The 22,504-nt window shown below is 40.6% G+C and overlaps 1 protein-coding gene across 1 annotated transcript in view; it reads right to left on the bottom strand.

Annotated features, from left to right (window-relative positions):
* Positions 1–22,504, bottom strand: part of LOC125972088 (cilia- and flagella-associated protein 337-like) — a 58,200-nt gene that overhangs the window by 15,203 nt on the left and 20,493 nt on the right. The window contains exons 17-20 of the mRNA XM_049725437.2: positions 18,418–18,615; positions 17,942–18,002; positions 3,375–3,486; positions 2,823–2,936 (exon numbers count right to left, since the gene is read on the bottom strand). Coding sequence (XP_049581394.1) covers positions 2,823–2,936; positions 3,375–3,486; positions 17,942–18,002; positions 18,418–18,615 — 485 coding nt within the window. The remainder of the gene's footprint in view (positions 1–2,822; positions 2,937–3,374; positions 3,487–17,941; positions 18,003–18,417; positions 18,616–22,504) is intronic.

Genomic DNA, 22,504 nt, shown 5'->3' with positions numbered 1-22,504 from the left:
AGATGCAAAAATGGATTCTTCATTCAGATGGGAGTTATTCATGCTCATTGTATTGAATTATTTATGCTACTGTGAAGGCTGTTTATTTTTGGTTGAGCTGGCAACCTGTCACAGAAAGTCAAACAATATGCGTGTGTAAAAAAATGTGTGTTTAAATGTGACGACAGACTTGCTAACTCCCTGAACTCTGTTGGTGTGTTATGCTGACACTGAGGGTGGGCGTCAGGTAATCACCTCAGCGCCATCTCCCTGGCAACTGACTGTCGCCAAGGGAGACAGCTCAGGCACACCTATGCTGGAGTAGGGTGACAAGTTGTCGCTTCAGGACATGCGAGAAAGAAATAAGGTGTTGTGAATCTTGGTGGACTTTGCATTAGCAAATATCTCATTATCTAATCCACAGACAGATTCACTTACATCTCGGCACACAAGTAGGTTGCGTTTAGATTCAAAAAGGACATATTCATTGTTTATCTACCTTACAAAAGAGGTTCAGGCTCAAAATATCAGAGTGCTTTCTACTTGGTGTAACACATTTGATTAAATAATGTCAAAGAAGGCTGCACTTCATACATGATAAAACATGCCCACTCTTCAACTTTCCAATGCTGCCTCTGACTTGATCTCCAACCAACGTTCAGCCTGGTACCATATCGATCGCACCGAAAAAAGGTGCCCTTAAATAATATAGGAGGCGGGGGAAAGATTTTTGTTTAAGACAAGGGATAAGAGAGCCAATAGTATCTACAATCCAAAGCCGAAAGTCAAAGCCATATTAAAGCTGGAAGTCGGGCAGCCCAATCATAGAAGGATGTACTACATTTGCCCCAAGCCATCGGACTGACTTTATTATTGCCTGTGTCGTCGTCACAAAAACGATTACACCACATCTCCTCTCAGCAAACTAAATTTGTACATCTATTCGTTGGGGCCCAATAACTGAATCCGCCTCTAATACAAGGATAAGCCATCCATCTACTCTGGGAGCAGTGTGATCTTGGGGACAAGCAAAGAGAAAAACAAAGCGGTGCATAACACAGATACACAACAACACGCACAGCTTGAGGATAAATCACAGCTTGAAGAGTTGCAGGGAAGGCTTGTCAAAGATGCACTCCTGTTGTACTGAGGACAATTTAGAGAGGGAACTGAAAGGATTTAATTCTAAGAAGCCTGCATGTCATAAAGCAGAAAAGGAAGCGTTATAGATTGCCAATCAGAAACGGACAGATGAGATGATTGGGGCACAATGCGAAACTACATGACATTTCCAAAAGCATGTGGGTGAAATGTGTTATGGTCTGATGAAATCAATTCGGTAATCCTAATTCAAAACTGGGTGGTTGGCACAGGAACAACAGTGCATGTGATCATAGGAACGTTATACCCACAGGTACGAGTTGCTAACCTCGGTGCTATTATTCATGGTGAAGTGAATTATAAACACAATACTAGAATATTTTTATGTTGCAGTCTCATTTCATGAAATTTAAATTCTTTGTCAAAATGTTTGGTACTTTATATCAGTGTGTTAGTCGTTTACAATATAGCTAACATAAGCCAACCATTACATTTGAAGAACAAGGCGGTGCGGCGAAGTTACAACAGAACATAAGGCCAACGCGAGACAAAATTAAATGTTGTGATTTATGGAGTGCTGTATCAAAATCACACAGGCAGCTGTGCCCACACCATGCATCATGAAGCCAGTGAAGCTGTAAATGTTGCAGTATTTCAACATGACATGGAGCGCTATGTTCATGTGTTATCTGTTTAGCTGCAACACAGCACTCTCCCCACATTGATTTATAGCTCATTTATTAGAATTGGATGTTGGACCTCCAGTTATGCAGCCTCATTCAGTTGACTTACGTTTAAAAGCAGACTGGTCACGGTCAATAATAAGAAAATTTTGAGGGAGGAAAAAATCATTGGGTGGGAATTGATCTCAAGGTCAATGGCATAAAGTCAGTGACGTCAACTACTATACTATCAATCTTCAAATGTGTCTTCCTCTGCTGGATTTTTTTTCTCAGCAACCATCACTGTTTTGTGTGTTACAACTGGTGAAATGGGCAATTTCTCTGCACTTAACTATAAGCCTCTTAAGTCTCTGATCCTTCTCTTTAGCCCCTCTAATTATAGCCCATCAACATGTCAGATTCAGTATAATGTTATTTTCCTATTACAGGATGAAAAAAAAGAATGTAGTCTCACATGGTGGCCATTATTCACTTAGTTCCAGTCTACATAGAGTAAAAAAATATTTTCTATCTTTGTATTAGAAACAACACATAAACAGCTTGTGTAACAGTGGGAATTCATCATCTCATCGAAATTACTGTGTACAGCCGTTAATGTCTAAAACACTGGCAAGAATATCTAATCAAAATGACTGAATTGTGCCCAAAGTGTCAATATTTTGTGTGGCCACCATTATTTTTTCATCGCTGCATTTATACGCTTGGGCATAGAGCTTCACAGGCTGCCACTGAAATCCTCCTCCACTCCTTTAGGATATTCCAGAGCTGGTGGATGTTACATACTTTGTGATTCACCGTAGTTTTAAATGCCCCACAGATTCTCAATGGGGTTGGGGTCTGGATCCATGCTTGGCCAGACACCTGATATCCTATGCTATGTAACTAAACAAACACTGCCACTGTTTGAGGAAATACAGCTATCTCTAAGACTTTGAAGAAAATTCAATTATTTTATTTTCCAATATTTTTCTGCTCTTTGTCTCTAACCCTTTCCCACTTCTCTTGACTTTTACAGGTCGCTTTTATCTCCACCGCAAAAGCTGAACCATTGATACTCACCCTCTCTCGCATTTCTCTCTTCTCATACTCTCTTTCAGTTTTTGCAGTTTCTCTTCCAGCTCATTGCTCTGCTGCGCCAGAGTCACTGTCTCCAACTCCAGGCCTTGTGGGTTCCTAGGGTAACACACACACACACACGCACGCACGCACGCACACACACACCCGCGTTTATGAAGCCAGTCAATGATAGTCACTCATACAAATGATGCACTCAATCAGATTAGCAAGCCAAGCTCTCATCAATATGTTCAATCCATCCACTGCGCAGATCCCTGTTGCCACGGCTGATCAATATTTTCATCAGTTAGTCACAAGATGAGTGTAGCAAGCATCAATTCACTCAATTACTGGCTGGCAAATGAAAAAGTATACATGGACGTTGGACTACATTTCACAGTAAGTACTATGGAGTGACCAAACATGCTGAACTGCAAACTTTTACAATGATGCCCACAAAATGAATTGTACATCCACATAACCAAGTAACAAGTGACTCAGATGTATATTTTTTAAAGTCATATCTGATGTGACATTGATGTTATCTCAGCTTACCTCGCACTGAATTGTAAAGATTTTGTTTTGGAAAGTACCGCAAAGTCTTTTAAATTCATTTCTCCTCGTGGGCTGGGAGGCCTTCGTCTTTTTACCAGGTGATTAATTACATCTGCAATAAAATCAAACAGTAATGCCATTGAGTATATATGAACACGCTCACTTCGAACTAGCTCACACTCGTTACAGCACCACTGTCAGTGACTACTAAACGGATGCTGCTGGGGAAGCGTGACCAGAGCAGACAGATTTGCCAAAAGCTATGCAAGGTAGTTAAAACAACTGGCAGTAACTGTTTAAAGGGCTATTGAGAAATTAGTTAAGTGAGGCATATTAGGTATATTGTTATAACGAGAGCAGGGAAATTGCCAACAACATAGATCTGAAATACTATCTAAAACATAATGGCTTTGGAATGAGGGTTGTTAAGTTTCACTCAAAGGGAGGAGGAATGAAAAAAAAAGAAAAAGCAAATAGTAAATTTTCACCTCTGAGTCTACAACATTATTAATATAAAAAAAAAAAACATCAGTTGACCTATATTCCATAGTGCTTATCTTTATTAGAGTGGAATGGGTGAACTGTACGAGGTTAATTGGAGGTACAGGTCAAATATAAGCAAAGAAGCATTGACTCACATTCACACATGGACTATTTAGAAAGTCTTCGATAAACCTTATGTGATTATTGGAGGAAACCAAAGTTGGTCCAAGCTAAAACTAGAATAAAGACTGTGAGGGAGACGGACCACTTTCCATGCAAACATGTGGATCAGTATTAAGATCAGTAAATTCTATTGCACAAGAACATTTCTTTTCAGATGTGCATTTCAATTGATCGGGATTAATTTAAATCCCTCGAATATCCAACATACAAAAAAAAAAAAAAAAACACCTATTGATGGATAAAGAAGGAAAAAAAAAAGAAAAGAAAAATAATACCTGTCACTCTTTGTAAACTGGATTACTCTGGTTTGTTGTGATATTCACATTGCTAATAGTCCACTGGGCTGAAATTGTAAATTTTAAAACATATGCCTTTGAATAAATAACTTGGCTATTAGTGTGAGCGGAACTGAAGAAGGAAAACCGAGATACGGCAAATAAACAAACCGAATGTCACATAAAAACAAACAGGTATAGTAAAGCTGCCGAGTCGCTAGGGCAAATTATTAGCTCACTGGCACACGAATATTAAGTCACTCTAAAACATAACATTTAGTCTCTCTAAAACATATTGTAACATGATGGCACACAAAGTTTCTTCGTGCATACGACGATTAAAAAAAACGTCATGGTAACTACATGGATTAAATTCACCTGACGTGATGAGAACTGATGTAGTCCTCCTTCAATATTAAGACGTTTTATTCAAGTTGTCATATAAACTTGTCGTATGTCGTTTGCCGGAAGCACGCGTCCAGGTAGAAATGTTGTTTTGTGTTTCCATGACTACCAGAGCAAGTGATCTAGTGATGTGCATTTCAGTTCTTTTAAGTGATTTGAATCTTTAAAATCAGTTTACTCAAAGGATTAGTTCAAACGAATCGTTCAACGAATCGTCCCCCCCAACACACACACACTAATCCGTTTTTTTGTTTGTTTTTATTTTGTTTTTTAACTTCAATAACACACACAACTAAGCAATACACCAGACAAAAAACAATCAAGTAAACACACGGTAATGTTGACAACGGCAACGCACACATTTTTCTCTATATTACAACATCCCATACTAAAGTACTGAAAAGATTCGTTGCTTTGAACGAATCCTTTACTCACGAGCCAACACTACCATCGATGTGCCTAACCGCTCGGCTATCGGTGATTCGAAACAACTTCGTTCTATGGCTCCGCATGTCCACATGCAAACTTTTGTGCCGGTACACCATGTGAAGTAAATTACGGGATTTTGCGAAGAAACATATTCTGGGAAAATTATATACTGAAATTTGGAGTGAAATTTACTTTAAAAAATAATAATGTTTTTTCACTCAGAAATTGTAGGTAATTTTTCCTTGAGTTTTACTTGGGTATAGTATTAGTTTTGTTAAATAAAATAATAGACTAATGTTAGAGTAAAATAAACTCTGCGAAATGTACTGTATGGAGCTTCATCTTCTTATAATGTCCTTTTTATGCTAATAATGCAATCAGAACATGCAATAACCTGATTAAATTATCAAGATCGAGGCACAAGAACGCTTCAACATCCCAGAATTACTAATTGAACACTTTAAATTTTCTCTCATTCATTGCTTCAATATATTAAGACTTTACACGGTAACAGTAACAAAACATATATAACAAGCGGGAATTAAACTATGCAGCTCTTGTATGCTAATGCAATGGAACTCATGTTTATTTTAAGTAGAAAATAATATTTTTCTTTAAATTATTGAATTAATATTATTGTATTTATTGTCTTTTTGTGTTTTATGTACTAGCATTATGTTACAGCTGCTGTTATTGTTAGTGAAGTGTTCTATAAATAAAGTTCAGTTATTTTGCCAGCATCCAAATCATGACAAAAAAATGATGTCAAGGCTCATGCTGTTACTATTGTCAAGCATTATCCTCAAGTACTTTCACTTCATGACTAGACCCTGCTCTTTCCCACCTTTTGTCAGTCTACCTATTACTAGCTTTCTATTGCTCTACATGGTGGCGTAAGAACTATTGCCCTTGCCACAATGGATGTGTGCACATGTGACTTATTGCGCGTAGCTGTAGGTGTATGGTCGTTTAGGGTTGTGACCCCTCTGCTGCATTCTGTTTCGATTGCCAAGCAGTGACTCTCCACCACTCGTTTTTGCTCCCTCTCACTCTCAGACTGCCCTGTAATGGATGATGCGCATGCACAGGCATACCGATATGTGAGAGAAGAGAAGGTGTAGGGAAAGAAGAGGAAGGGCAATACTAAAATAAAGGATACATGGTAAGGAAAAGGGGCAGTTATGAACCTGGCAGCAAACAAAATAGTGATAGACACAAAAGCAGAGGTACAAGTGTGCAACAGAATGCTCAACAAGGCTATAAAAGCCGAGCAGTTGCCATAAAAGGACATGCAATCCGCTGTGAAATGTCAAGGCTATTTGTGTCATTAGGAGGCAATGACGATGGGTTGGTAATGAATGTCATCTGCTGGGTTTAACCTCATTTGGCTGCTTTATGCTACATGCATGACGAGTACTTTGCCAGCAATGTATCATGAAAGTCAGCACAAATGAGTTTCTATAAATGGCAGAAAGTGCCATTAACTTGTACCTATCCTATTTCTATTCATACAACCAAGTTGTTATTATTTTCAATTTAATTTTATTTACCTTTTATCATGTTTTTGTTTAGTGGAATATAGTATTGTAAGATTTTTCTCTGATTAAAAAAAATGTGTCTTGGCTCACTAAAGGAAAACAATAAAGCGCCGCGCTGGATGAAAGCGCTTGTATCCGCTATGCTGCAGTCAATCACAGGATTAAGAGCAGGCAAGCATGTTGAAGTGGACACACTGGTAATCCTTCACCTCATCTGACCTGCATGTTTTTGGACTGTATGGAGAAAACGAAAGCATGTGCAGGAATACATCAGTATAAAAGACTCAGACTACACATCTGGTAGGAATTGTTAACAATGTCATGCTTTTCATTCTCCCTTAGAACTGCTGGGTTGAAAATTGGACTAACCCTGGAAGTTGGGTCAATCTGACCGAACTTTGTTTTGCAAAAAAAAAAAAAAAAAAAAGTTTGACACTCCTGGGTTATATCAATTTCTTTAGCTGTTTTAACATTCAGGCTTATCTGTTTTTACAAAGAAACATTTATCGTTGCAGTCAACTGAATGCCTGCAGTCAACTAAGTGATTTGTTGTTAACTTGTAAAATAATGCTAATAGATGTTTTTAAATTACCTCCTGCAGTGTTGCGCCTCAGCAAACAGCAGCACCTTTCTTTTGAAAATAATAATATTCCATTTCGGAGAAATACTGGAGGGAAAAAGAAACCAAAAGTTGTGATGTTCTTGCTGGATATATGTAGCTATCTAAAATGATGGTGGCTACTGCAGATGAGAAGTTAAAAAGAGAATCAATGATCTCTCATTATGAGCCACAGGCAAGAACACTTCAGACTTGAGGTCACAAAGAGGGGAGATTTTATGAGAATTATTATCAACTTTCAGGATACACAACAACAAAATCTGCCATAAAGATGCCTTTGCTAAAGGTAATATTTGTCTAAAATTACATCGCAAGTCTCTAAATTTCACAAACAACATATTTTAAAAAGTTCATATTATTATATGTTGTGATACAGTAGTTATGATAATAATATTGAATCATGGAGTTATACATAAAAAGATGGCCTGTGAAGAGCGCTCCGACTTGCATGTCCATGCATTTCGTTAAATTTTATTATCGATGAGAGCACTACAACACAAAACACTTGTTTTCTTCAACATTGGGGACTGACAGAGACACTGAGTAGACTGCAAGGAAAGAACTAAGAAAAATACAATGTGATTAAATACGTGATAAGTAGCCCAAAAAAGAAAGGGCAATTAAATGTGACTGATGGTATGAAGGTGCACGATCTGAGGGGAAGACAATCCCTTCTTCATCACTGAGACAAAGAGACAGACATGTAATAAGAGCTCTGGTCTGGTTATGGGTGAAGGGGGATCAATGAGCTGAATGAAAAAGGCCAAGTGAAAAATGAAGGGTCTGAGTGTGGGTGAAGCGGGGCAGGAGATGAGTGCAAGAAGTGAAAGAGGGAAGGAAGGAGCAGCAGCAAAGACACATCAGCCGTTCTTCATTGTGAAGTAGTATGAGCTGGCGGCCTACGTGACCCGCACAGACACATGGCGTGACGATGTACATACGTCAAGGCTGCTATGATTGCTGATGACTAGCTTGTGCTAGACAATGATTGCACTGATGACAGACGACCACCTGCTAAAAGAAAATAGACAGAAGGACACAGGGCGGAGTGAAATAAAAGCCAAAAGAAACGTTTCCAATGGCATTGGAAAGCACATAATACATTTCAGCATGTTTTCCTGCACACTATTCAGAGTGCTAATTGTGAGGTGGGCCCAGGTGCAAATACAAGTAAAACCGGGATATGAGCAGGAAAAGGTATTATGTGGTGGGTATGGCTGTGGTTGAGGAGAAATGCTCATTGTCAGACAGGGTTGAGAAAAATTGGGGTGCAGGGTCCAGGCGTGTCAGGATCTGAAGTAGCTGGGCAAGGGAAGAGCGAGAGGCAAGCAGGCGGGAACAGAATGTAGAACAGGGAAGAGAAATGATTTCAGGACCCAAACTCAAATATTCTTAATGGCGGGATGCAACAAACTCAACAGAGGCTGTTAACAGTCTGGCTGTGTGGCAAGGCAGCTGCGTTAGTTGGATGAGACGCAACTGCTGGCTGGCTCCAACATGCATGTGTCCAAACCTGCAATTACACACACACACACACACACACACACACACACACGTGTATATATATATATATATATATATATATATATATATATATATATATATATATATATATATATATATATATATATATATATAAAGGGAAAACCAGAGAAAAACTTTTATCATTTGCAACCTCCTCAATCCTCGACAAAGTTGTCAAATCCCGGTCCAAAAAGTAGCAACCCTGCCATAATTTGTGTGCAGTAGTGCTTCAACTATATATCGAGTCAAATTTATCAATCACTAAAAGTGTCAAAGGGCTTCACATGCTCAATGCTGACAATATTGACAACAAACCCTGATCTTAACCCCAGGAGGGCAAGGGAAAAAATATCGAGGGAAAAATAAGAAACCTTAAGAAGGCATCACAGATGGGGGATTCTCCCTTTCAGTACGACCAGAGATTTTGAGAAATGCTCCTTGATGTAATTTCATGGAGAAGTCAATGTTAAAGATCAAAAATGAGTAAATTGCCTTGCCCAATTTTATATGTCACTGCCGAAGAGTTTAAAAAGCTGCAAAAAAAACATCGTTCGATTAGAAAAAAATGGGAAGACCTGTTCCTTTTCTCAAACAAGATTTCCATTATAAAAGTTAAATTGATCTGTACCATTCTGCTTGGCATACTTCTTTTGTGGGATATGAAACGGAGTGGTAATCTTTTACATTTCCATTGTCAAACATTGTTCAGAGCACAGTAGTGTAGTTCCACAGAAGAGGATCTGTCAATTGGATTAAAATATATTTTAATTGGTTTAAAGATTAATCTTCAAATGGGCTCGGAAGAAAGCCCAAAACACATGCGGTGCAGCAAAAAGTCATGAAGAGAAAAAAGGTGGGTCAGGGCAGTGACAGAACCAGAAGAAAATCATACAAATGAAGTAAATACAGTAAACTCTAAAATCACAAATTTGGCTAGAACTAATTGCTTTGTTAAAACTTGGCACTTCTTGTTTTACTTCATGTACTTGAAGGAAAGTTTGCAAATGTAACATGAAACGTGCTGGATTCCAGGTCAAACATGGTATTTAATAAAAGACAAGAGGTGAAAGTGTATTATGCATTACCCTATTATTCTGCCTAGCACTATGGAGGCAAAAAGCGGCACAAATATGATTTGAAGTCAACCATAATCTTTCTAATGTTTGTTAAAGAATGCGTGGGAGACAAGGAAACAGAACACACACTAAGGCACACAATGAAGTCTGTCAGTGTTGTGTGTTGTGCTCTGCTCTACTCTACTGCCATCTAGAGTTTTCGGGTGACCCCTGTGCTGGATCGCGTATCATAGTGATGACTTGCGTCACAATAACAGTTGCCTTTCCAACGCTTTCAACATGATCCCCTTCACAGACAGAGGTTGAAGAATGTGTGTGCGTGTGTGTGTGCGTGTGTGTGTGGAGGGGGGTGTTCTCCATGGCCAGACCGTTCGGAAAATGTGACATGCAGCATATATCACAAATGACACGTAATTTGTCATATTTACGCGTCAACAAATCTAAAGTGACACAGTGGGAGTGGTCATGCGTTGGCATTTTGAAAAACGACTTACGGTATATGGCCATGAGAAGCATGATGTTTTGTGATATCATGTCAACATGGCTATACCGCTTCAATGTGTGTGTGAGCTTTTAATTCTGCCACGTGTCAGCAATGGCAATGTCGTACAATATTAGATAAGTCTCTTGTCTGACAGTGTGTGCAGTATCTGTCTGTTATTTTTGTGTTGACACTGTAGAACTGTGCCGTTTGCTTCACTGCTATGAAGAAAACACGTGGCTTTATTATAAACAAAACTTTGCAAAGATGCTAAAGTACATATCGCACAATGGAGGATATTTATGAACACAAACAAAAAAGAAATAAATAGAAAACCTCAAAGGCATTGCACACAGAGTAGACCTACATACTGGCCAGATGTAAGATAATACCTTGCTATTATTCTTTAAAATGGGCAATTTTATCAGTGTATAAGCTTATTTGCTTTTGTGCCAACAGCTAGATGGGAAGATATTGCTGGTATGTATCAAGTATGGACCGGGCGAGACAACAATCTAACCTAGACTACACAGCTTCACAAATCCAGCACATCACTACAAGTCCACAAACTAGTATGTATGATTTTCCGTACTTTCCGTACTTTTTCCGTAAGAACTAGCTGTCTCGTTTTTACTTTTAATAGGTTCATCGCACGCCAGTGCCTTCTATTTCACCGATGTCTCTTGCAACCTGCAAAAATATTGTCTGTAAGCCAGGCATATTCAGAGGCCAGTGCCAATGGTCAAGTGACAAATATTCAGGCCTATGTGTTAATCTGCGATCAATAATGCGCATGTTGAAGGGCAAAACACAACTATACGTACATGCCAGAAAATCAGTAAATACTTGCTGCACTTTAACAAACATACATGTCGCAAATCAAAGAAATGCAAATGAAGGCTCCCTTAAGAAGTAGCCCAGATAGTGCGCATTCTCCAGCTTTCGCTCCGCAGCACACCCCAACTACTCTTCCGCACACACTTTCATACATACTGTACACTACATAGACACACTTGAGATGGACAATTTCTGTCACCACAGCACTTTCTCAAACTGACTCTGATTAAACAGCAGCTTAGAGTGCTTTTAATTTCATGGAAGAACAGACAGTGAGTTATGGAGGCCCAGAGAAAAAAAAATGGGAGGTGAAGCAGGGGAGAGTGTAACGGATGCATGGACAGGAGGAGAGGCAAAAAGGAAGGAGGGCAGTGACTCGATAGTTTCAAAAAAAGAACGAAACACGCAAGTTTGGCGGGATATTAATTATGCCGAAAGGTGTTGATGATAGACAAGCATTTCGGGTTGGGGGCATAGATGACGGCGATGAGATAAAGGTGAGAGCCAAAAAGATTTGAAGGCTAGTGGGAAATTTAGAAAACCTTGAAGAGGAGGTTAGGGGAGGTTGGAAAAAAAGATGGATGTGCTTGCCGGCAGGTGGAGGCCTTCAATATTTCAAAAACATAAATAATTTAAATTCAAGCTAAAAATCTGTGAATGCTGTATTCGTAATTTGTCTCTGTCTTTCCCTTCTCATCCCTACTCAAACACACACACGTGCACACACACAGACACACACACACACACAGACAGACACACACACACACACACACACACACTCACACACAGAGGGCTTTTTAGTTAGCACTTGAATTGAAAGGGGAGATTATTGAAGATATCAACCATGGTGATGAGACCAGGGGGGCAAACTGCCACAATGCGTTCCAAGTGAAAACACAAAGTGAATGCGTGTGTGCATCAACTGCAAATAAATAGGAGTAAAGCCACCTAACTGGAGCAATTTAAGTGTGGGCGTGCATGCGTGCGTGCGTGGGTGTGTGTGCGTGCGTGCGTGTGTGTCTCTTAGGCATACATATCACATATTTCCCTTCTAAAGTGGTTCAATTGAAGGTCCTTTCAGTATACAGAAAAGACATTGTGGACTATAGAAGACACTAAATCGGCGCACAGACATCCTTTCATAACGGGCTTTTTTTTAATACAGGGCTTTACAATACATGCTAAAGTAGCCAGCTATTCATTTGCTTTAAAGAGAACTCCGTGGCCTTAAGGGGAACTGTGCACTTGCTCGCTACGGTATTGGAATGATAATAACAATACATGAATTTTAATGCCGTGCCCTCTAAGAGATGGGAGCTTTAATCTTGAATGTTTAAGTATGACCTGAATGAGGATATTGGAGCCTGCGTACGTGAACGCTACATCTTACCTTTAAACTCTGAGCAGATTTTAATCTTACTCAATAGCATGTTTGTGAGATCAATCTGAAGCGAGATCAATCAAGTTGTCTTGAATCCGTCGGCTTCAGGAATCATTTAGGCTCATTTGCATTGGAATGCAAAATTTGCTTCAAAGATATAACAGTATTTCGAAGTAGTCGAAATAGTCAGGGTGCTTATGTGCAAGCATGTGATTTCAAAATCAAAGTGCCTTTGTCTAGTCAGTGTGGTTTTTATCTATACATAAAAAAAAAATACCTTGAGCCATATGAACTTATTGTAGCAGCAAGGGGCCAAACAAATACAAATGGAATTATTACAATCTTTCTGGGTGATTTTTACCACATCCATATAGTGTGTTGTGTCTTGAGTCAAGCTTTGAGTCAACGTAAAGGTCCAGTCTTGTTGTAGACTGTCGGCTTTTAAGACTAGAAAGGTCAAACCATGTTGATAATGTGTGACTTTCTATGGCTTCAGAGCTTCTGATGTTAGTCGGCTGTCCTGTCTGCTTATCTAGAGCAAGCATTGAAGGATATTGTGAAGTTGTAAAATTATAGTCTTCAGAGTCTTGAGGGAGCATAAGGTGAGGTATTACGCACAGCCGCATGCCATCATCTCTGTCTAGTCTGTCCTTTAGTAATCCCAGTGCCTCTTTTCCGTCAATTTTCTGACATAAGTCTCCATCTTTCCACAGTCTGTGTATACTCTAATTCACCTCTTCATTTATCTTCACAGCAACTCATCTAACCTCGCAATTGCTCATTTTCTTATTGGCATCTCCTTCCTCTTTACCTGACTCTGTCTCAGCTTATATTCATCCAACCAAACATGGGCTGCATGTATTCTCTTTCCTTTCTAATGGATGGTTTTCATCTCAGTGTTGTGTTGCCATCATTCACACAGTTCTGCTCTAATTCACGATGCTAAACGGTAAATAAAGGGACACAGACACACATGCACACACACACTTAGCCATAAAAAATTGAATTAAGTAACCTTTGTGTTTGCAGGTCTGTGCAATGAAAAGAAGAATGTGGTTTTTTAATACATTGCCGAGCCCAAATAATTTCCTCTATTGTATATTGTGCAATCAGCTTTGGAACATTGAAGAAGAAAAAAAGAACTAATTAAAACTCACCAAAGCAATGCATATGTAAATATACATTAACCCAGTGCCAAACTACCGGCTTTCACTAAACTTCCTTTTTTGCATATTAATGATTACTTTGTGATTTGAAGAATGTGTGAAAACATCTCTGATGTGTCTGTATATTTTTCAGTTGGCACACCAGTTTGACTCAAATATCCCCTGAAGCAACATTCTCTGTCATGTGCCATCTTGGTAATGAATGTGCAGATTGGCAGAGGATGCGAGAGCTTTACTGAGATGCTCAATGGACCGGAGGAAGCAGGGTTGTATGCCAGTTACGAGTGCCAAAAATTATGTAACTAAATTCTTGCTATACCATGCTTCAGTTTAGGCCATCCTTCCTCGTTGATCTTCTAGCACACCTATTGCAGCATTTTGCTGTTCAAATTGTTGTCTTTGCGTGAAAGAACTACGTATCATGTCAACAAACCCTTACATTAGCTCATGTGATTCTGAATAGCATTTTTTTTTTTTTTTTTTTTTTTTTTTTTTTTTTTTTTTTTTAAATGAAGGAATTTAATAAGTAATAGTGTACCGGCTCTATGCTGGATAACCATGCTCTTGTTACAGTGGTGTATTCATTTATTTGCACAATATTACATCTTGGGAATGCTAAAATTAACCATGCATCAACATCAGGATGAGGAGTAAATTACATGACAATTTGATGTATGTTAATTATGATGCAGCCTGGTCGTCTGAGCTGCAATGTGCATCAAGACTCCAACTAAATCACCTGCTACAAAACTCATACATATAAATGAAGCTATCTTTAAAATTGACTATAAGAATAGAGATGTATGTGTCCTTTTACCAGATGAGGCAATATTACAACGCTAAGCCCCTTAATTTATAGAACGTGCAAACCCTTGTTACCACCTAATAACTACCCCCTCTATTATGAAATAAAATCATCAATGAGTAAACCGATTTTTTTTGCAAACACTACATCTAACACCTAGAATTATAATAATTTATAGAATATATACACACATTATTACAGTGCACATAGGAAATAGGGTGTGCATAGAGATTTGTCTGTTATATCGTTGAATGTCATTTACTCTGTGAGCACACTTCCTGTAGCCTCCAAGCAAATCAAATCAACACCAATCCAAAATATATTTGTATCCCGCTGAGGAGTAAGACTTTAAAAAAACAACATATTCAAGATTAAGATGATCAATAGTACAACAACCTAGCCAAAAAGTTTGTATTGTACTGCATGTTAATCACAGAGTTCATTTCAATTCGCCTTCATTCATGGTCCGCTTCTTCTTTGTCTACATAAGAAGCCAGATGAGGAAGATTAGCTTCTTCCTAAAAGCTCACTGATTTACATGATCATTGTTCAGCCTCATTGATAAACTACTAAGGAAAGGACAGAAGACAATTCAAATAAGATAAACACAAAAATAATTTTGTCTATTCACACTGTAGTATGTCCACGGTGAAATGTAAATAGTAAACAGTAAATTCAGTAAAAGGTAGTAGAGAAAGCATTACCTTGCGAGGTACATTGAAATTTTGCATGATATACTGATGTCTCATTCATCCAATTTTGCAACTTTCCCACTTTCTAGTTTTAGAAGTGATCTTACAGACAACATAAAAAAGTGGCCTCTGGAGAGACAGAGACCCACAGTTTCATCTCTCATGGTCACAAGAGCACTTGTTCGGATTACACTGACCACTCAGACACATAAATATCAGTCGGACACACGCACGCACGCACGCACGCACGCATGCACACACGCACACAGTGATGAAGTGTGTAGACTAGGATTTCTTTCTTTTGCTTTAGCTGATTGATTTGTGATGAACTTTTCTTAAGACCCATCTTTGCACATACACACATGCCTACACACACCAACACTGGGACAGTGACTGAAACATTTCAGTAAAAAAATAATAATAAAAATCTCCGCATTTAAACTGTTTCCTTTAAAGTGACAAGAAATTAAATTCTGATCGTAAAGATGTAATGTAGAAGCAAAGACTGCAATTTAAATATTTAATCTTCATTTTCCTGGTGTGTGCATTTGTGTAATATTTCGAAAAGTTGTATTTCAAGGCATCAATAAGAGCTACAGTTGCACTAGAGACAAATATATGCAACAGGTCAATTTTTAAGCAATGCAACAACTTAATAATGTCATTAAATCAACTGCGCACACAGGCCAATATACTGTGCCTGGTACATCTATTCATTAACTGCTACTTTCAGACACACCACTGACTCCACAACATCCAAAGTAATAAAACCGTCAACTCCACTACAAAGTATATTATATATTTGTACTAAATTAACCTTTGTTGTGCTCACAATCATTCCCATGATGAATAGCTCACTGAGCACCACACTCCAAACAAAACAAAATTCATTTTAAGGAAGGGTATAGGTTACATTTAAATATCAACCAATGATATTTGATCATTCCAGATTTACCTCATGATTTCTCACAACCAATCAACAACAAAAAAAATCATACAAATCAATCCTAAACCAACAACAAAGGGTTTGAAGCGAGCTATAAAATGACCACAAATATCACTACTCCCCAATGTAAAGTGCTGCCTTGCTTAAAAACGATACTATTCTATGATGGCACAAAACTGCTGAAGCGCAAACCAACTCATTTTGTGAATTGTTCTAAAAAATTAACTCACTTTATTGAGGTAAAACGGTAGTCCTGCCTTTCAGTCCTATTCCACAACAAACTTTTAGGTTTACTCTCGTTGTATTATAGGGCAGTATAAGCCTTGGTGTAAATGCAACTAAGCCATGTCTGCGATCTAGTGGTCAATGGTGATATTACAACTTAAAACTACACACAAGGGGCTGTCACTGTCATTGCCTATTAGAGTACCGTATGTTTTCAGAATTTTACATGCATGTTAGATTTTTTTGGAGGAGGGATGTGCTATGCTATGTGCTATGCTAGCGTGCAGCATGAGGAAAAACATTTAAATGCAATAAAATAAACATATTTACTGGTATATAATTGAGAAGAATTCTAAATTGTATTGAAAGCCACTGTAGTAAACAAAAATATAGTAATTTTATGGGTTTAAAAAAAAATCCTGTTTTGTAATTAGTTAATTGGTATCTGATCATTCATAAAACAAAATATTCACACCAGTAATCATTACTCACTAAGTTGAAACCTTGCTCCATATTACAGTACAAGTATTGAATTATTGCTTTGAATGACTGGATTGTTATATGGTCAAGCCCCGATCGTTTAGGAGAGGGTGGGGTTTATAGCATCGAGGGTTAAATATATTTTCTCCAGTACTTTAGTATCCCAGCAAGTCTATCATATAGTTTTGATTTTACATCTCATTAAGATCTAATATCACACTTCCAGTTGATAAATGGTACAGTAACAGTGACCTGTACCAAGATTTATCCTGTCTCCAGACTGCTACTGCTGACGCAAGTTGAGTACATCTTTTCACTTGACTTTAAGATGCCATCATTTATGTTGAGTGCCCAACTAATGTCAAAATTTTACCTTCCGGAATTATAGCAACACATCCTAGTTCACATCATTTACTGGCGCGCACTTGATTTCTTTTTTTTTTTTTTTCAGCTTCATCCCTCTTATGATGTTTCTGGTCAATGTATCACAACGCAAACACCCAAAGTCAATTTCTGATGAGCTTGGTACAGTTTGTTGTCTCGAGTAATTGAAACGGTAATTTTAACTGATAAAAAAAATTATAAATAAAGAGCATTATTAAAACTATAGAAATTCTACTAATTTCTAGAGCCTTTGCGTGATAATTTTAGTGGAGGAAATTACATTTATCCATTTGAAAGTTTGACATTTTCTCTTGGAACTCATCTGACTTACGCTAGTTGATGGTAAGTAAAAATTGAGGGGGGGGGGGGGGGGGGGGGGTTCCAGATGTGTTCCAAAAATAAAAAGGTAAAGTTTTACGTTATTGTTGGTTCAGATTATAATGTGCAAACGTTGCGACATTTACTGAATCAAATAAAAAATTCATAAAGGCCATAATGTCAACAAAAAAAAACAACTTCAAGCACAAGGACACTTAAGTTAGAAATAATTCACCCAGACAAACTCTGCTCTGTTCCACAATCGTGCTTCTTGTCTGTTTCCATCTCCTCGCATTCTGCTGTGTTGTCAGGGTGCCTACCATTACAGGGGTCCTGCTCTGGGTGAACACATGCAGACCTCATGATGCTCCACTGCTCCTCCTAATAGAACATCAGTGGAGAAGCAAAAAGTCAATTTTAGAATCACGTACCATCATTCAAACAGCAATGGTAAGCTAGTCAATGTGAACCCGTCACATTACTTTCACAGTCTTTTGAATGGTTGGGATTTAGTTTTTTAAAAAAAATGCAGATAGAAAGTCACTGAGTTCTAACTACCAAGCAAAAGTGATGTACAATTTCTTTGACTATTTGTAATATTTAGTTTACCTCATTTAGCCAAATAAGAATAAAACAAGAAATACCTCTTAGAATGTCATCTGGATCCTACCACTCACCACTAGCCCAGGGGCAGCGTGCTAAACAGTCAATGGCTTTGCTACTAAGTCCATTTATTTAAAAAATGCCAATAACACTTGGCAGCACTACTTTACTTTCCTGTGCATATGTGTGTTACCTGTCCAAAAAAGCCAATGATGTCTCCCGGCAGATAGCTGAGGGCCACACGACGATCTGAAGATGCTGACAGAAGGAGCAGATGATTGCCGTGGAAACTTGTATGCAGGTGCGTGACCCCATCATGGTGTGGGCGGAAACTGCGCAGCAATTGTGGAGGTTCACTAACCACTTCCTCGTTTGACTCCAGGCAGTAATACTGAGGAAGTCAGTTAGTTCAATGTAAATTTTGGAGGGCATTTCGGAGGTGCGTGCATGTATGTGCATCTTTAAAATTACTTTGCTAAAGTTTACCATCTGCATGCTCATATTTTCTAATTACAATTCTGTTCAATTTGTATCTATAAAGATATGTATTTTGGTTCGGCCAGGTAATATGAAGACAGAACCAAGCACGTTCCATGCTTGGGGTGCAGCTGGCTTAGGAGTTGATGAGGTTGGAATATGGATAGACCCCTTGAGGTGTAATGTCTCATTTTCATGGGGTCCCCCTCTTAATATTATCCTGTTGGTGGACTGAGCCACTCGGATTCTTCTCAAGATTATTCATTTCTGTAGAAAATGAAAAAACGTGACATGCCTGCAAATCGATTTTGGGTGGGCCTACAAATAAAATGTTCATCTGGGATTTTGAAATAGTCTGCATGTCCTCTTCTGTGCTGTTACCTGCGTTAAAATTTGAGTCTGATTGAAGTGTCAATCACTTGGCCGTCTACCTGTCAGGCATAACATGCAGCACTAGCAGGTTGTAATGTAAGTCAGTGTGTGTACATGTTTTGTCGCATTATGCATTATTAGACAAAGACCCTAAGTATAAGTTTAAGGCAAAAGGGAAAAAATGTTTGGCACCATCTGTAAATTGGCTGAGCAGATCTAGTACACTGCTCCTCAATGGACTTAAAATGTATGTTAATTTATGGCTATTGAAAATACTTGTTTATTTTATTTTAGAAAAGCAAACATTTTAATTGTGATTGGTTGTTTCAGTGCTTGAAGTTATCAATTTATTGACGTAAAATGTCATAAAACAAAAAAAATCTGTGTTATTTTAACGAGAGGCACTGCACTGCACTGCATTGCGTCTTGAGTGCACAACACCGTGCAAACGTTCAAGGCACCCAGCTGATCCCAAAGCACACTTGCCGTGGGACAGGATTTGAACCGGAGAGAGCTGAGCTTGCCAAAGTTCTTCAGCACTGCTACACACATTCATTTCCATAAATTAAACTTGGACTAAAATGAGCTTCAGACATCTGAATTCAAAGACTTGAGGTCCAAGTATTTGATAAATACTCGAGAATATTGTCTAAATTATTCATAGTACTCGAGAGGCTGTCATTTTACAGTAATATTGTCTGACATGTCAGACACTAATTCCTTTGGAACCGAAAGTTAACCCTTGAGTGTCAATCTACTGTTCATGTTATTACTAAACTACTGTTCAGAGTGTTGGGCAGTTTATTTTCAGTTTTTAATGTTTTGTTACCCCCTCCGTGAGTCGTCACCTTATCGTGGTGGAGGGGTTTGTGTGCCCCTATGATCCTAGGAGCCATGTTGTCGGGGGCTTCATGCCCCTGGTAGGGTCACCCATGGCAAACGGGTCCTAGGTGAGGGGCCAGACAAAGCACGGCTCACAGAAGCCCCTTATGATGAGAAAAATAAATGGACTTCGTTTTCCCTCGCCCGGACGCGGGTCACCGGGGCCCCGCTCTGGAGCCAGGCCTGGAGGCGGGGCTCGAAGGCGAGCGTCTGGTGGCCGGTCTTTCGCCCATGGAGCCCGGCCGGGCACAGCCCGAAAAGGAAACGTGGGTCCCCCTTCCCATGGGCTCACCACCTGAGGGAGGGGCCAAAGGGGTCGGGTGCAGTGTGAGCTGGGCGGCGGCGAAAGGCAGGGACCTTGGCGGTCTGATCCCCAGCTGCAGAAGCTGGCTCTTGGGACATGGAATGTTACCTCTCTGGCTGGAAAGGAGCCCGAACTGGTGTGCGAGGCAGAAAAATTCTGACTAGATATAGTCGGACTAGCCTCCACGCACAGTTTGGGTTCCGGTACAAGCCCTCTCGAGAGGGGCTGGACTCTCTTCCACTCTGGAGTTGCCCACGGTGAGAGGCGTCGAGCAGGTGTGGGTATAGTTATTGCCCCCTGGCTGTGTGGGTATAGTTATTGCCCCCTGGCTGGGCGCCTGCACATTGGGGTTCACCCCGGTGAACGAGAGGGTAGCTTCCCTTCGCCTTCGGGTGGGGGGACGGGTCCTGACTGTTGTTTGTGTCTATGCACCAAACGGCAGCTCAGAGTACCCACCCTTCTTGGGGTCCCTGGAGGAAGTGCTGGAGAGCACTCCTTCTGGGGACTCCATCGTTCTACTGGGTGACTTCAATGCTCACGTGGGCAATGACAGTGAGACCTGGAAGGGCGTGATTGGGAGGAACGGCCCACCCGATCTGAACCCAAGCGGTGTTCAATTATTGGACTTCTGTGCTCGACACGGATTTTCAATAATGAACACCATGTTCAAACATAAGGGTGTCCATGTGTGCACTTGGCACCAGGACACCCTAGGCCGCAGTTCGATGATCGTCTTTGTAGTCGTGTCATCGGATTTGCGGCCACATGTTTTAGAGAGGGGCGGAGCTGTCAACTGATCACCACCTGGTGGTGGGTTGGTTCCGATCGTGGGGGAAGATGCCGGTCCGACCTGGCAGACCCAAACGCTCTGTGAGGGTCTGCTGGGAACGTCTGGCAGAATCTCCTGTCAGGAAGAGCTTCAACTCCCACGTCCAGCAGAGCTTTTCCCACGTCCCGGGGGAGGCGGGAGACATTGAGTCCGAGTGGACCATGTTCCGCGCCTCCATTGTTGAGGCGGCCGACCGAGGCTGTGGCCGTAAGGTCGTTGGTGCCTGTCGTGGCGCCAATCCCCAAACCCGCTGGTGGACACCGGCGGTAAGGGATGCCGTCAAGCTGAAGAAGGAGTCCTATCGGGCCGTTTTGGCCTGCAGGACTCCGGAGGCAGCTGACAGGTACCGGATGGCCAAGCGGAACGCGGCTTCGGCGGTTGCTGAGGCAAAAACCCGGGTGTGGGAGGAGTTTGGTGAGGCCATGGAGAATGACTTCCAGACGGCTTCGAGGAAATTCTGGTCCACCATCCGGCGTCTCAGGAGGGGGAAGCAGTGCAACGTCAACACTGTTTACAGTGGGGGTGGCGTGCTGTTGACCTTGACTCGGGACGTCGTGAGTCGGTGGGGAGAATACTTCGAAGACCTCCTCAATTCCACCTACACACCTTCCATTGAGGAAGCAGGGCCTGGAGACTCGGAGGCGAATTCTCCAATCTCTGGGGTCGAAGTCACTGAGGTAGTTAAAAAACTCCTCAGTGGCAAGGCCCCGGGGGTGGATGAGATCCGCCCGGAGTTCTTAAAGTTAAAGTCCCCCCATGATAAAGTTAAAGTCCCCATGATCATCGTCACAGACACATCTGGGTGTGGTGAAATTTGTCCTCTGCATTTAACCCATCCCCATGTGATTTTAATCCATCCCCTGGGGGAGAGGGGAGCAGTGAGCAGCAGCGGTGCCGCGCTCGGGAATCATTTGGTGATCTAACCCCCCAATTCCAACCCTTAATGCTGAGTGCCAAGCAGGGAGGCAATGGGTCCCATTTTTATAGTCTTTGGTATGACCCGGCCGGGGTTTGAACCCACAACCTTCCAGTCTCAGGGCGGACACTCTACTACTAGGCCACTGAGCTGGTCTGTCACTGGCTCTGGATGTTGTGGGGCTGTCATGGCTGACACGCCTCTACAACATTGCGTCGACATCGGGGACAGTGCCTCTGGATTGGCAGACTGGGGTGGTGGTTCCCCTCTTTAAGAAGGGGGACCGGAGGGTGTGTTCCAATTACAGGGGAATCACACTCCTCAGCCTCCCCGGTAAGGTCTATTCAGGGGTGCTGGAGAGGAGGGTCTGCGACCCGACCCCGGATAAGCGGAAGAAGATGGATGGATGGATGGATGGATGGATGTTTTGTTACTATTTTTTTGTCTTCTCCTTCCAGTTTGGACTGATTAGTTTTACCTGTCATGTCCACTTTCTCCTT

This window comes from Syngnathus scovelli, chromosome 7 (genome assembly GCF_024217435.2).
Source record: "Syngnathus scovelli strain Florida chromosome 7, RoL_Ssco_1.2, whole genome shotgun sequence".
Taxonomy (NCBI): Eukaryota; Metazoa; Chordata; class Actinopteri; order Syngnathiformes; family Syngnathidae; genus Syngnathus; species Syngnathus scovelli.
Note: the sequence above shows the minus strand (reverse complement) of the source record. Positions and strands in the feature narration are given on the sequence as shown.